The sequence below is a fragment of the Mobula hypostoma genome, chromosome 9 (genome assembly GCF_963921235.1).
Source record: "Mobula hypostoma chromosome 9, sMobHyp1.1, whole genome shotgun sequence".
Classification (NCBI taxonomy): domain Eukaryota; kingdom Metazoa; phylum Chordata; class Chondrichthyes; order Myliobatiformes; family Myliobatidae; genus Mobula; species Mobula hypostoma.
Window position 1 is genome coordinate 63,723,603 of NC_086105.1, and position 15,316 is coordinate 63,738,918.

General features: G+C 43.8%; 1 protein-coding gene across 3 annotated transcripts in view; it reads right to left on the reverse strand.

Moving 5' to 3' along the window:
- The window catches only part of xpot (exportin, tRNA (nuclear export receptor for tRNAs)), an 87,658-nt gene extending 72,399 nt beyond the window's left edge, over positions 1 to 15,259 (reverse strand). Inside the window, exons 1-6 of one of the 3 annotated variants that reach the window (XM_063058414.1) lie at positions 15,111 to 15,259; positions 10,189 to 10,310; positions 7,813 to 7,895; positions 7,571 to 7,627; positions 4,001 to 4,070; positions 60 to 287 (exon numbers count right to left, since the gene is read on the reverse strand). In XM_063058414.1, coding sequence (XP_062914484.1) covers positions 60 to 287; positions 4,001 to 4,070; positions 7,571 to 7,627; positions 7,813 to 7,895; positions 10,189 to 10,248 — 498 coding nt within the window. In that variant the 5' untranslated portion in view covers positions 10,249 to 10,310; positions 15,111 to 15,259. Of the gene's footprint in view, positions 1 to 59; positions 288 to 4,000; positions 4,071 to 7,570; positions 7,628 to 7,812; positions 7,896 to 10,188; positions 10,311 to 14,977; positions 15,078 to 15,110 lie in introns of those variants that run through there. The other 2 variants (XM_063058415.1, XM_063058413.1) reach the window with 2 other exon arrangements.
- Positions 15,260 to 15,316: the final 57 nt, after the last annotated feature.

Consider the following 15,316-nt stretch of genomic DNA (forward strand, 5'->3'; position numbering starts at 1 on the left):
CTGTGTACTTCTCTAACGAGCAAACTAGATTATAATTACAGATAATGTGACTCGCTCACCATTCTTACCTCTGCTGTATGAACTATGTCCCGATCTACTACTTCTGCATCAATAGCCATGAGGATTCGCAAATAAAGGTCGACTCCTCGAGGATTAAGACCAACGACTGAGAGCAGATCAAAGAAAAATTTGGGCCACTTGGTAAGATACTCGGTTAAGAAAAGCAAAGCAAACACTTGAGCTGCTTTGTTGCGGATGAAGGTTTTCTCTTGGTGTGGATTCACTAGCTGCAGGGGGCAAAGAGAGATGTGAATTATTCATTAATTCAGAGGAGGACACTCCAATATGGACTTAAAAACAAAAGTGCAGAATATAATTCAATTGGAAAATCAATAAAGCCAACTTGGTTATAGCTAATAACCTAAATACACAGAATTTTACAAAGGTAATTCAACTATATTTAAACAATCTAAATGTATCAGGCTTTAGTCCTCCAAATATGCTTTTACCATGAAGGGAGACCATTTGGCCATTCAGTTTATGCTAACTTTCAGAGAAGTCTCATCAATCCCCTTCTCCCACTTTACTTTTCTGTAGCCAATACCCATCATCATTTACGCCAAAGAACATAAACAGCACAGTACAGGCTCTTCGACCCACAATGGCGCGCCAACCTTTTAACCTAATCAAAGATCAGTCTACCGTTTTCTGCCATTTTGCTTCCATTCATGTCCCTAATGTATCTGCCTCTATCACCAGCTCTGGCAGGGCATTCCACATACCTACCTCTCTCAATGTTAAAAACCTACCTCTGATATCCAATTTATACTTTCCTCCACCTTAAAATTATTCCCACTCATATTAGCCACATCTGCCCGGGGAAAAATATCTCTGGCAGTCCACTTGTTCTCTGCCTCTCATCCAGTCATCTCTCACCCTCTTTCGCTGCAGAGAGAAGAGCCTTAGCTCACTCAGCTTATCCTCATAAGGCACCCTGTTAAATCCCCTCTGCACCCTCTCTAAAGCTTTCAGCCCCTTCCTATAATGAGGCAACCAAACTAGGGGCAATTTAAGGTAGCCAACCCAGCCTACCAACCTGCAGGTGTTTGGGATGTGGGAAGAACTCAGCGGATATGGGGTAATTTGCACATTCACAGGGAGAATATACAGACAGCATCTGAGGTTAGGATTGAATCCAGGTCACTGGAGCTTCAAGGCAGAAGCACCACCAGCTTCAGAGATCCAATCAGCCTTTCAAACTCAGTAATCCCATCAGGCCTCTAAGCTAGCTCTGAACAGCAACGTATTCAGTCTCATTCCCCTCAGCTCAGTAAATGTTTTACATTTAAATATTTATGAAATTATAATTGACAGACACCATCTATTCAAGGTGTGAACCACTGTGAACATGAAAGAAATTAGCAGTTAGTGCGACATTATTACAGCTCGGGGCGTTCGAGAGTTCGGACTTCAACTCCGGTGCATTCTGTATGGAGTCTCTGTATGTTCTTCCCGGGGAATGTGTGGGCTTTCCCTGGGTACTCCAGTTTCCTCCCACAGTCCAAAGACGTGCTGTGACTGGCCGTTGTAAATTGTCCTGTGATTAGGGTAGGGTTAACTGGGTTTGCCGGAAGCTGCTGGGTCAGCGTGGCTCGAAGGACTGGTAGGACATGCTCTGCACTGAATCCCCAAATAAAACATACAGTAAAATGCATTGTTTGTGTCAATGGCCAAAGCAATCCAAGGATGTGCTGGGGGCAGCCTGTCAGTGCTGCCACTCTTCCAGCGCCAACATAGCATGACCACACCTTGCTAACCCCAACCCATAATCCTTTTTGGAATGAGAGAGGAAACCCAGACATCACAGGGAGAATGTCCAAACTCCTTTCTGATAGCAACAGGAATTGAACCCTGATCACTGGTGCTGTACAGAGTTACACAAACTGCTAGGTTAGTGCACCACGCATATTACATCGCAATGCTCAGTAAATCCTTAACCTTCCACACCTGTGCCCCGCAACACAGGCATCAGAGACTTGGCAGAGGTCAGATGCCACACTATTTAACCGATCACTGACCCTCATTAAAAGCACAAGCTCAGTTTATGATGTTTATTTTACTTTAATTGTTCTAAATTAATTTGTTTAATGTATTTTAAATGCAATTTTTTCCCATTTTTTCTAAATTATGGCGGGAGGAGAGGGAGCAGCGCGCCACGCGTGCGCAGCCCTCCGGTGAAAAATGATATCGTATCCGTTAAATAGGGGCCGTAGACAATTCTGATTTGATAGAGGCGGACGTGAAAGCACAGAGGAACATCTGAAGAAATTTCTGAAACGCTCATTCGCTGCTGTCGTTACTGCGCGGTCAGGAATCTTCCGGAGGGAAGGCCTCAAAATCCCCGGCTTTGCCTGCTGTTGGCGACCGAGATTGAGGTCGAATCGTACGGACAGAGATGGCACTCAGTACTCGGTGTCGGAGAGTTGATTCGGAGGCTTGAAGCTTTCGGATCACTCAGAGACAGATTGTGGTCGGGCATGGCAGGGAGAGTTTTTCTTCCTTCTCTCATCTGCGTGAGATGTGAGACATTTGAGAGACTTTGAACTTTTTACTGTGCTCATGGACTTCTTCATCAAGTTATGGTATTGTTGCACTGTTGTAACTAGATGTTATAATTATGTGGTTTTGTTAGTTTTTTCAGTCTTGGACTGTCCTGTGTTTTGTGATATCACACTGGAGGAAATATTGTATCATTTCTTAATGCATGCATTACTAAATGACAAAAAAAGAGGACTGAGTGACTTCATAATCTAAAATAATTTATAGTCATACAAGTACTCCAGCAGAGAACCAGGCCCTTCTATTCAGCCCATCTATTCTATTCCAAACTATCATTCTGCCCATTCCCATCAATTCGTACCAGGACCATAGCTCCCCATACCCCTCCTGTTCATGTATTCTCTTAACATTCCTCTAAATCTGGAAATCGAATCCACTTCCGCTGGCAGCTCATTCCACAGACTCTCACCACCCTGAGTGGGGAAGTTCTCTCCCTGCCCCAATATTTCACCTTTCACCCTTAAACCATGACCTCTAGTTCTAATCTCACTGAATCTTTGTGAAAAAATGTCCTGCTGACATCCACCCGCAGTGGAGTATTATGCGGGGTATAATCTTGTATACCTCAATCAAATATCAAATCTCCCCTCATTCCCCTACACCCCAGGGAATGAAGTACTAACCTATTCAACTTTCCCCTATGACTCAGGTCCTCAACTTCTGGCATCTTGAGTTTTTATTATAATGCTATTCAAACTTCTATCCCTGGTCATTTCACTAAAACTGTCAGGCCAATGACAGATGGGACCTCAGGTTCCACCACACAAGGCTTGGTTGTCACTTGCCGTTTTCTCTGCCTGATGAAGGCCTCCAGCACAATGGATCTTTTGTACTGTTAGCAGGAGGTATGTGTGCAAGAAAAGGCAGGCTGCAGGTGGAGCTGTACACAATCTAGCCTCTAGCTACTAGCCACGTCAAAATGCACTGCCTCTCCATCTATGAATAGGGTGCCAGTTCAGGCAGAGTTGGTACCTCACAGCTCAGCAACGTGGGATCAATCGTAATATGACTGGATGGTAGGAAAGAAAGGCTATGGAAAAATAAATGGGAGATGGCCTGCGTCTATACTTCATTAAGAGTTTGTGGAAATTTGGCATGAATAAAGACTATTTTCCAGTCACAACTACCATGTGGCTCAATTTCACTTCAGCCACGCCTCCAATCACCCTTCCTGCAGCTTTACAGACCACTTTTACTTCCTTTATTGGCTTTCCAACCTGAAACGTTAACTCTGTTTCTCTTCTCACGTACACAGCCTGATCCACTGAATAGCTCCCACGTCTTTTATTCTAACTCAAAAGTTACTTGTTGATGGACAACAGTTTGAACCTGAGTTACATGATGTTTTAAGAATTTCAGACAATACTACCGTGTTACTCACTTGACCCTGCAGCCACGTCATCATAGTTTGCCTGATGAGTTGATGTTGAGATTCAGTCAGAGCAGCATACCTGCAATGTTACAAAAAGGCTCACTCTCTATATACAACAATTACACCCACGAGACAATCCTAAAACATAAAAGCTCAGAAGTCATTTTATATAAATTAGCGTAACTCATCCAATAAGTGTCAAACCCCCACAAGACCATACATTGTGTGAGAGAGGTCATGATCCATGCAGGTACCAATGACACAGATAAGAAAACTGATGAGGTTCTGCAACGTGAGTTCAGGGAGTTAGCTGCTAAGTTAAAGGACAGGATCTCCAGGATTGGTACCTGTGCAATGTCAGAACTAGGAAGATTATACAGTTTAACACATGGCTAAGGAGCTGGTGTAGAAGGGAGGGCATAACATTTTTGGATCATTGGGCTCTCTTCCAGGGAAGGAGGGACCTGTACTGGAGGGGGTCTAATATCAGCATGGGAAGGTTTGCTAATGCTATACGGTGGGGTTTAAACTAGAGTTGCAGGGTGATGATAACCAGAGAGCCAGAACAGAGCGGAGCGGTTGTGGAGAAATATGTTATTAAGACCACAGGCAAAGTCAGGGATCAAAAGGTTGAGTACTAACATTCTGAGCTGCGCATATTTCAATGCAAGGGGTGTTGTAGGAAAGGCAAGGGAAATTAATTACTGCTACTGGTAGCAATTGTTAAGTTAGATAAAGGGAGCTATGCTGTTAGACAGAGTACAAATAGAAGGGAGTTTGTAAGAAAGGAATTCCATTCATATTGAACAAATTAAAGTGGTACAGCAGCACTGGAAAGAGTTCTTGTTGTTAGAACAATACACGATGAGATCAATAAAAGAACAGGCAACTTTAGAACTAATGTAATAAATCCTCCGCAGAATCATCTTGGGAAATGTGACAACATGATTGGATTTCATGTTCAATTTGAGAGTTTGAAACTCAGTTATAAAACTTATGTCTCAAGTGGAACACCAATTACAAAAGGTACGAAGGCAAAGTTGTTATATGGACTGGGAAAATTAATTAACAGGTAGAACAGTAGATAAGTAATGGGAAAGATCTCAAACAAATAAAGTATATTCCATTAAGAAATTAAAGACAACAAAAATGATTAGCAAAGGAATTTAAGAATGCTATCAAATTGAAAGATAAACATATCACATTGCAAACATTGTAGCAGGCCATCAGACAATTGAGAAAACTGTACATCATGACAAATAAATGAAAATGGAGGATAAACCTTATCCCTGAAGCTAACACACAAAAGAGAAAGAGCTACAAATAAAAAGGAAGACAACTAAAGTATAAATTCTTTTGATTTTAAAAAAGATTTAAAGATGAGCTTTATTTGTCACGTCCATTAAAACATACAATGAAATGCATTGTTTGCGTCAACGACCAACACAGCTCAAATATGTGCTGAGGGCAGCACGTATACGGGAGGAAACCGAAGCACCCAGGGAAACCCACGCGGTCACAGGGAGTTCGCTCAAACTCCTTACAGACAGCAGCAGGAACTGAACCCTGATCTTACAGGAAAGGAAATGTGGATGCTTTGAGTAAAACAAAAAACACCCTGCTCCAGAACAGTCTTTTATTCCTTTTTTTTCCTACAGACACTGCTTCCAGCAGTGTTTGATTCCAGCATCTGCAGCCTCATGCCTAACATGGAAGCAGTTAAAGATTAAGATTAGCTTCATTTGTCACAAGTATATCGAAACATACAGTGAAATGAATCACTTGCGTCAATCCAAGGATGTGCTGGGGGAAGCCCGCAAGTGGCAGGATGCTTCAGACACCGACACAGCATAACCGACATGTCTTTTGGATGTGGGAGGAAACCAGAGCACTCAGAGGAAATCTCACCGACAGAATTGGCAGAATTGAACCCAAGTTGCTGGCGGTGCAATTGTATTACACTAACTGTCATGCTACTGTGCCATAGTTAGGAAGGCAAATTAAACATTGGCCTTTAATGCAAGTAGGATGAGTACAGGTGTTCCCCGCTTTTCGAACATTCGCTTTACGAAACCTCGCTGTTACGAAAGACCTACATTAGTTGCCTGTTTTCGCTAACAGAAGGTGTTTTCACTGTTACAAAAAAAGGCAGCACGCTCCCCGAGCAGCCAAGCTCCTCCCCCGGAATTGCATTCTAGCCGGCATTGCTTAAACACATGCCTGTGAGCAGTCATTTGCAAGATGAGTTCTATGGTGTCGGAAAAGCCTAAAAGAGCTCATAAGGGTGTTACACTTAGCGTAAAACTAGACATAATTAAGTGTTTCGATCGTGGTGAACAAAGTAAGGACAAAGTGAGTTTGGCTTGTGGAAGCTGACGAAGATGATGTTGAAGAGGTTTTGGCATCCCATAACCAAGAACTGATAGATGAGCAATTGGAAGAGGAAAGGATAACAATCGAAACCGAATGCAGTAGTGAACAGACGGAAAGTGAAGTCGTCCAGGAACTGAACGTGAAGCAACTGCATGAGATTTTCGCTGCAATTATTGCAGGATGGTTTGAGTGCTTACAAAGAACTGTACGATAGAAAAATGCGTGAGGCTAAACAGTCAAGCATACTGTCGTTTTTCAAGTCTTCCACATCAGCCACAGCAGACAACGATCCTCGATCTTCAACATCGAGGCAGGCAGACATAGAAGATGATCTGCCTGCCCTGATAGAAACAGACGACGACGATATGACACCCCAGTGTCCCACCACCCCAACCACTGGGCTGCGGACCGATACATTGCCAAGGGGAATGCAGTGGTAGCCGGGACACACCCAGCACATCTTTAAGAAAAAAGCTGAAATAAACAAGCTAATTAATTAGGTGCCACCCGGCACGTAAATGTCAACCCAGATCAGAGGCCATTGCCGAATCCTTCCCACCATTTAAGATGTCTTCAAAAAGCAATCCCTCAAGAAGGCAGCATCCATTTTTAAGGGCCCTCACTTCCAAGACGTGCCCTTTTTCTTGTTGCTACCACTGGAGAAGAGATACAGGAGCCTGAAGATACTACTTAATGCTTAAGGAGCTTTTTCCTCTCTACCAGATTTCTGAATGGTCCATGAATATTATTACTTTGGTATTCCTTCTGTTTTTGCACTATTTATTTTTTAATTCAAAGTAAGAGTTGGAGGAATGCAATAAAGCTGCAGTGATGGGAAAGTGCTCTGGGAAGATTTTACCATCAAGGCCTTCCTTAACCAGAATCTAATGTAGGTTCGCACAATCAGACTTATAGACACTCAGACATGGAGGGTTTTCAGACTGGGATCAAAGAGCACACAACTACGGGTAAAAATGGATAATCATCGTGTAAGGTTATGAAGTAGCCTCATGTTGTGAGTGAGATCAGCTTGACGATATTGCAAGGCTGGAGAGCATTGGAATATTAATGTCTATTGACTACAAGGGCAAGCACAAGGGAGTGCCGCAAGATCTCCACAAAATGACAAACTTCACGTAATCCAAGACAGTGCTAATAAGTCTGATTTTGAATTCAAAATGTAATACTGAGAGTTGCATCTCTTACCTGAATTTAATTTGATGTTCCAGTACTTGAATACAAAAGAACTTCACATGGTCATCACTGAGGACAAGAAAAAACAATTGATTTTGATCTTTTCTTACCTGCTTTTAACTTTCACAAATTCCAAAATCTCAACCACCTCTCCAATTCAATGTTGTTTTCCTTATTTGCCTCGAACACATTTTTTAAGCAGAAAGGCTACAAAAGTATCTGTAAAACAGACGAAGTAGAAGTACTCTGCCTACCTGTATATTCCCTGTGCTAAAGCTTCAGCACACACCTGCCATGCGTCATGGGAAACTTTTAACTGTTCAAAATACGCCAGTGCCTAAAGAATAGATCATAAACAATGTGCATGTAAAGAGTTTTTATGTTCTCTCTGTGACCGAGTGGCTTTGCTCTAGTTTCCTCCCATATTCCAAAAGCAGACAGGTTAGTAGGTTAATTGGTCACAAGTGCAACTGGGCGAACTGAGGTGAAAGAACCTGGTACCGTGATGCATTTCCAATACTAAAAGTTTATTCTGTGCCAGTTACAGATGTTTCCAGCATCTGCACTATTTCCTTGTATGCCAGAGTTCTCATTTCAAAACACACGTGACCACAGAAGGATCAACCAACAAGCATACACTTGCAGAGCTGGTGCACAAATGGCCTCAAGCAGAAAGCATTTGGGTCCCTGGGCACAGCACACAAATTAAAAAACTTATGGGACGCCAATCCAAATGAAACACTATTTTATATCCAGAAGCAGTACTATACCAGTTCAGAACAGCGTACTCTAGGAAATGAGTACATCGGGGGGGGGGGGGAAGACAATCACTTGCCAGAACAGTTCCTGACATGAAGGATTATGTTAAGTGGATAGACTTCGAAAAACTACCGTGGCTCTCCCTAGGGGTAAAAAAAAAATCAGTAATAGTAGAGGCATGGGCAGCACAGTGCATAGCACTCTTAGCGCCAGCTACAAGATTGGGGTTCAAATCCTGTCACTGTCTGTAATTAGATTATATACTTCCCCCCCATAAAATGTCTGTACGTTTTCCCCATGACCACATGGGCTTCCTCCAGGTATTGTTTTCCTCCTACATTCCAGTGATGCACATAATAGGGTTAGTAAATTGTGGGTATGCTTTCTTGTGACACATAAAACTAATCCCTTTATAATCTCTCTCACTCTCTCTTGACTGAATGGAATGACATCAGGACACAATTTGTTACAACTGGCAAGAGATCCAAAAGAAAACTGGATGAAAATGAGTGGAGGCAGATCCAAAGGTGACGTTTAAAATGGAATTAGATAAATACTTAAAGGAAATGATTTCCACTGACATGGCAGAGATACTAGAGGGATGAATCAGACTTGAGAGGCAGTATATACATAATGTATATACTACCTCTCTTTGCTGTACAATTCAAAGAGTTAATGGAATTGATTCTAATTTGCAAACTTTTGGGCCTTGGCATCAGAAGGCACACTCATCAATGAAAGAATTAAATACAGAAGTGCTCGAGACAAGAATTGGGTATTGCAGTGATAAAGCTGCAGTAAATTGCAGCCGAAATAATTTGCAAAACGTGCACCTCAGGTGGTTGACGGTTGCGTAAAGCTGTTCTCCGACTTCGGCAATTTACTTACAAACATTGTCAGTGCCATGTTAATTGTGGTGTGCCCTCCAAATGCTTGGTCTTTATATACTTAACCGTAATGACAACCAATCAGCTGACCGCTAAGCATATAAAGGCCAAGGACACCACAAATCGTGCACTGATAATGTCTCCTCACATGGTGACACAACGTTTGCAAGTAAATTGCCAAGATCAGAAAACAACTCAACCCAACCGTATATTGCAGTGCGGGAAAGGGTGTTATGGAAAGAATTTACAATCAAGGCCTTCCTTAACCAGAATCTAATGTAGGTTTATTCAACCGTAGAGACACGGACTTTCCAGTCTGGGGTCGAAGCGTACACAACTATAGGTAAAATGGACAATCATCATGTATAGGTCAGGTTGACAGATATTGCAATGAATAGTAATGTTTTTTTGACAAGAAAGACAGCATGTGGGAATTCAGCAAGAATGCCAAGGTATAGATAGAGATGCTGGGGATGGAACTATGCTGTGTGGATTTTCATTTGATTTTTCTTCTTGCCTGTGATGCAACATGATATATCCTAATGCTTGGCCAGGACACAGGAAATCATGTAAACCAGCCAGTTTCACCACAGTATTAGCCCAGCAACATTTAACTGAAAACATCTTATGAATCAGGGAAATAAAAAGCCTGTTTACTTCCTGGTCAATCCATGGAGGAGAAAGAATACCCTAATTCAATCAGAGTCTCTCCATAAAGCATGAACATGGCATTTTGACAGAACAGACTTCATACCTTGCAGAACCCAAGTTTTCATGAATGTTTAAAATCAGCAAAGGCATGCTTACCAAATATATTACATTTACATTTTAACATTTAGAAGCATGTTTTGTACATCAATTTTTGATGGTAACATTAACATTTCCATTCAGCTACATGAACATTTTTAACCTGCACTGACAGACTAAATATTAAGTTTATCTGTGCAAGACAAAACAGTTAATTGAGCAGATGACTTCTCTCACCCTCTGTCTGAAAGTGGCATCTGCATTTGGGCTCAAGCCCAGGAGAGCTTGTTCATCCATTGTGCTGATTACCTATTCTTCACTGAGGGTTTGCTCGCTTCCCATTCACAGTCCATAAGCATCTGGCAAAGAGCAACAACAGAGAATGGATTCACCTATAGCGGCATTAAATTCAGCACAAACAAACTGACCGACATTCATCTGCCCAGAAGTACGATGGAATTGAGCAATGATGCAAGACAAGAGCCATTCTGTCACCATCTCAGAGTGTATTCAGTACTGGTGGCTTTGCCAGTCTACGATGCTGATGCAACATCTCCACTTCGAGTCAACTACTCCTTTGCTGTTTACTTGAGTACAGATACAGCAACCTTAAAATCATACACTCCCTACCAAGTTAAGAAAACCAGAAAAAAAATGCGCTTTGGCATTAGGAAAACACATTTGACACATTAAATAACTCCTGCAAGCCAAAGAACTACCATTCCCTTTTGTTTTATAAATACAGGCTGTGGGCATCAAGATTAAAACTATTATCGCTATTCAGTACACCAGTTTAAAAAAACGAAATGATTGTCACTCCAGATTAGATGCAACACTAAAAAAAGTAATTATAACAACATAAGATTAGCTTATATAGGTAGACTGACTGTATGTGTTTGTACATAGAGTGATGCTAGGTACAGGAACGACTCTGACAAGGTAGTGGTGGCAGGTGGTTTAGTAAGTGGACATTACGTAGTCCCCTCCCTGCCGGGAGTGGGGCAAACGTGAGCAGGCTGGGTGGGTTCCTTCATGGCATTGTTGGCCTTTTCCCAGCACCTTTCTGTGTACACGTACATTACAAGATCAGCATGTATAGCCCACCTCTCATTGCCCTGGAACAGAGAAGCTTGTGCAACCATTTAAAAGTGAAACTGGGACTGCTCCAGATGAGGGAGGGTGACTGAGTTGTTTCTGAAAGAGGATTAGTGGGGCTTTTCTGATGATATGATAAACTTCATTCCTATTAGCTTTTTAATTCCACACTTGTTTAATTAACCTTACTTTAACCTTCATGTTTATATAATTCTTCACTGTCAGAATCCTTAAATACTGTCGTCCTTGTTGCATGTCATGACAACATGCCACAGCAAATTCCGAACGCATGGAAATATAAATGGTGAATAGAGTTGATCCTTAAATGAATTAAAGTGCAACATTACAGAATTTCAACTCGTGTTTCCAATACCAGTTCTTCTCAGGACGTCGAGACAGGCATTGTGAACATAATGCTATTGTACAGGAGCATACATACAACAGATGTTATTGAGAGAGGGAGCTCTAAGCTATTTGCATACAGCTCTTAAATTATAGGGGAACAAGCAAATCCCGAAGCAAGAAAAACCCCCGTGCCCCCAAAGCTAAGGAAGATATTGCAGGCTGACGAAATGAGGGGTGGCGAATAAGGAGCGTGTGCAGTTTGAGAAGGGACCAGGCTGTGGTGGTGGTGGGGGGGAAGAGGGCTAATTGAGCACAAAATGTGCTGTGTGTAGGGTAGCAAACATGACCAAATCTGTAGACATTGGAAATCCGAAGTGACACACACAAAATGCTGGAGTCAAGCAGCATCTATGGAAATGAACAAGCAGCTGACATTTTGGGCCGCGGCTCTTCATCAGGACTGGAAAGGGGAAGGGGGTCAGACTAAAAAGGTAGGGGGAGGGGAGGAAGTAGTACAAGTTGGCAGGTGCTAAGTAAAACTGGGAGAGAAGAGCTGGGATGTTGATTGGTGAAAGAGATACAGGGCTGGAGAAGGGAGAATCTGATAGGAGAGGACAGAAGACTACAGAAGAAAGGGACAGCTGAGGAGGACCAGAGGGAGGTAATGGCAGGTGAGGAGATAAGATTTGGGGGGGCAAACAGGAATGGGCAACAGTGAAGGGCGGGGGAGGGGGGGGGAATTACCAGATGAAGATATCGACATTCATGCCATCAAGTTGGAGGCTACCCAGACGGAATATAAGGTGTTGCTCCTCCTACGTGAATGTGAAGTTGAATTGAAATGGGTAGCCACCGGGATATCCTGCTTTTTGTGGCAAACAGAGCGAAGGCACTCACTGAAGCGGTCTCCCAGTCTATGTCAGGTCTCACCGATATACAGGAGGCCACACCCACACCCAAGCACTAGATACAGCAGGTGATCCCAACAGATTCACAGGTGAAGTGTCTCCTCACCTAGAAGGACAGTTTGGGGCCCTGAATGGTAGTGAGGGAGATCAGTGGGCAGGACAAGTGGACAAAGGAGTCTCATAGAGATGGATCCCTGTGGAAAGTTTTTTTTGGGGGGGGAGGGGGAAGACACACATCTCTTCCATTTTGCACACACCTGCCCTCACCCCATCCTCCCACGCCTCACCAGGGATAGGGTTTGTCTTATCCTCACTTACCACCCCACTAGCCCATATGTCCAACACACAATTCTCTGTAACTTCTGCCGCCTCCAAGCACATCTTTCCTTCCCCTGCTCTTTCTGCTTTCCACAGGGATCGCTCCCTACATGACTCCCTTGTCCATTCTTCCCTCCCCACTGATCTCCCTCCTGGCACTTACCCTTGCAAGTGGAACAAGTGCTACACCGGCCCCTACACCTCCTCCCTCACTACCATTCAGGGCCCCAAACAGTCCTTCCAGGTGAGGTGACACTTCACCCGTGAGTCTGTTGGGGTCAACGACTGTATCCAGTACTCCTGGTGTGGCCTCCTGTATATTGGTGAAACCTGAGATAGATTAGGAGACCGCTTCATCCACCACAAAAAGTGGGATCTCCCAGTGGTCACCCATTTAAAATTCTACTTCCCATTCCGACGTGTCAGTCCACGGCCTCTTCTACTGCTATGATGAGGTCACACTCAGGATGGAGGAGCAACATCTTATATTCCATCTGGGTAGCCTCCCTCCTGACGGTATGAACACTAATTTCTCCAACCTCTGGTAATTGCACCCCACCCCCTCACCACTCCCTGTTCTTCTATCTCACCCTATCTTCTTAACTGCCTATCACCACACTCTAGTGCTCCTCCCCTTCTTCCAGAGTCTTCTGTCCTCTCCCATCAGATTCCCCTTTCTCCAGCCCTTTATCTCTTTCACCAATCTGCTTTCCAGCTCTTTACTTCACCCCTCTCCCAGTTTCACCTATCCACCTGAAACCTTGACTTCTTCCTTCCCTTCCTTTTCAGTCCTGTTGAAGGGTCTCAGCCCAAAGTGTTTACTCTTTTCCATAGATACTACTGGCCTGCTGAGCTCCTCCAACATTTTGTGTGGGATGCTGTGAGTAGGAGGGAGGGCTAATTGAATGGGGGTCTAGCTAGGTGTATAAAGGGCTGGACTGGGCAAGGAGGAAGGAAGAAAAAAAGAAAGGAACTGAACAGGAACCAAGCTGGGGGATAGGGTTTTTTGGAAGAGGGGGACCAGACAAGGGGAAGGATGTGGTTATTAAGCAGGGGCTGGGTTGAGCTGGGTGGGGATTTATATCAAATACAAAAGTGTGTTGCAGTTACTAGGGTAGGTAATGGAAACAGAAGAGAGGAAACTGTGTGGACTAGGTTATGGCTGGGGCATTGTGCATTAAACAAAACATTGAAAATGATAGGGAAACACCAGACAGGATTGTGTGAGGAATGTCAGGAAGAGGAGTCAGTAGAACATGTAGTTTTGTGTTGCATGAAGTATGGGATACAGAGAGAGATGATGAGAAATAAATTAAGGGAGTTGGGGATGCAGGAATTCACATTAAAAGGGTTGCTGGGCATGGGTGAGAGAGCACAAGTCCGGGTATTTTTAGCGTTTTTAAGGGGTACAGGGGTTTTTTTATAGAATATGACGAATAAACAGGAATAGGGTACTAGGATGGTCAAAGATGGGAGGGTGAAGTGTGTGTGTGTGTGTGTGTGTGTGTGTGTGTGAGAGAAGGGATTTAGAATGTATGTCTAGTGCACATTCTGGAGCAGAGGGTGGCGGTAATGCACCATTAAGCTGGATGCCAACCGCCGTAAAACAAGATACAGACAGACAGAGCTGGGTGGGGGGAGAGAAAGGACGAGGCTTGGGTTAAGGGTGTAGGGGTGAATGGGAGAGGGGGTCCTGCCACTATTAAGGACATCTTCAAAAGGCAGTGTCTTGAGGAGGCAGCACCCTTCATTAAGGACTCTCACCATTCAGAATATGCCCTCTTCTCATTACTGCTATCAAGGAGGTGGTACAGGAGCCTGTAGACATTTTCGGCACAGCTTTTCTCTCCACCACCCTATTTCTGAATGGTCCATGACCCATAACACTACCAATATTCCTCATTTGCTCTACTTACAATTTACAAACATTTTTATGTATTGCACTCTGCTGCCACAGAGCTACAAAATTCACGATGTATGTCAGTGATAACAACCTTGATTTTGATCCTAATCAGAGGCTGGGTATGAGGGGGGGAGGGGGAAGAGTGCGGAGTCTGATATTAAGGATGGAGCATGGACGTGGCTAGGGTTTGAAATGCGCTGTGCGAGGGGGAGAGCTGGTTAAGAAGCCAAGAGTTTTGTGTTGGTGTACGTTCAGGGGCCCAGACCTACTCCCACCGAGAGGAGGTGGGGGGGGCCTCGGACCTCCACTACCTCTACCTCTTCGTTCCCTCCCACTACCCGTTCCCATTGCAGACCTTCCCTAACACCACTAGTTCTCCAGTCTCCCTCCAGCTTTCCACACCACTCTTCCCCCAGATCCACACTCCCTCCTTCCTACCTCCCAACCCCGAATTTACCTTCCCTCATTCCCAAGCGCCTCGCGTGGAGACTCGGCCGGAAGTCGCCCGGACACACCGGGAGGGCGGGTCACGACCTCCGGAACCGAATCCTTTCAAACCCATTGAGTGAGAGAAGAATGAATAAACACACCTGTATACACATTTATACTTGATTTTCAGTCTATACACGTCATCTGCCTCACGCAGGAATTAAAAAAGATTAAGTGGAGCTGATTAGCGAAAGTAACTCAGGCCTCTCCCTTAACCGGTGACACGCTGGATGAGAGCTTGCACCCCATTGGCTCAACTCGCCATGACGTTTTTCATGTTGGCATTAAGTCAATAAAATTTGTTAGT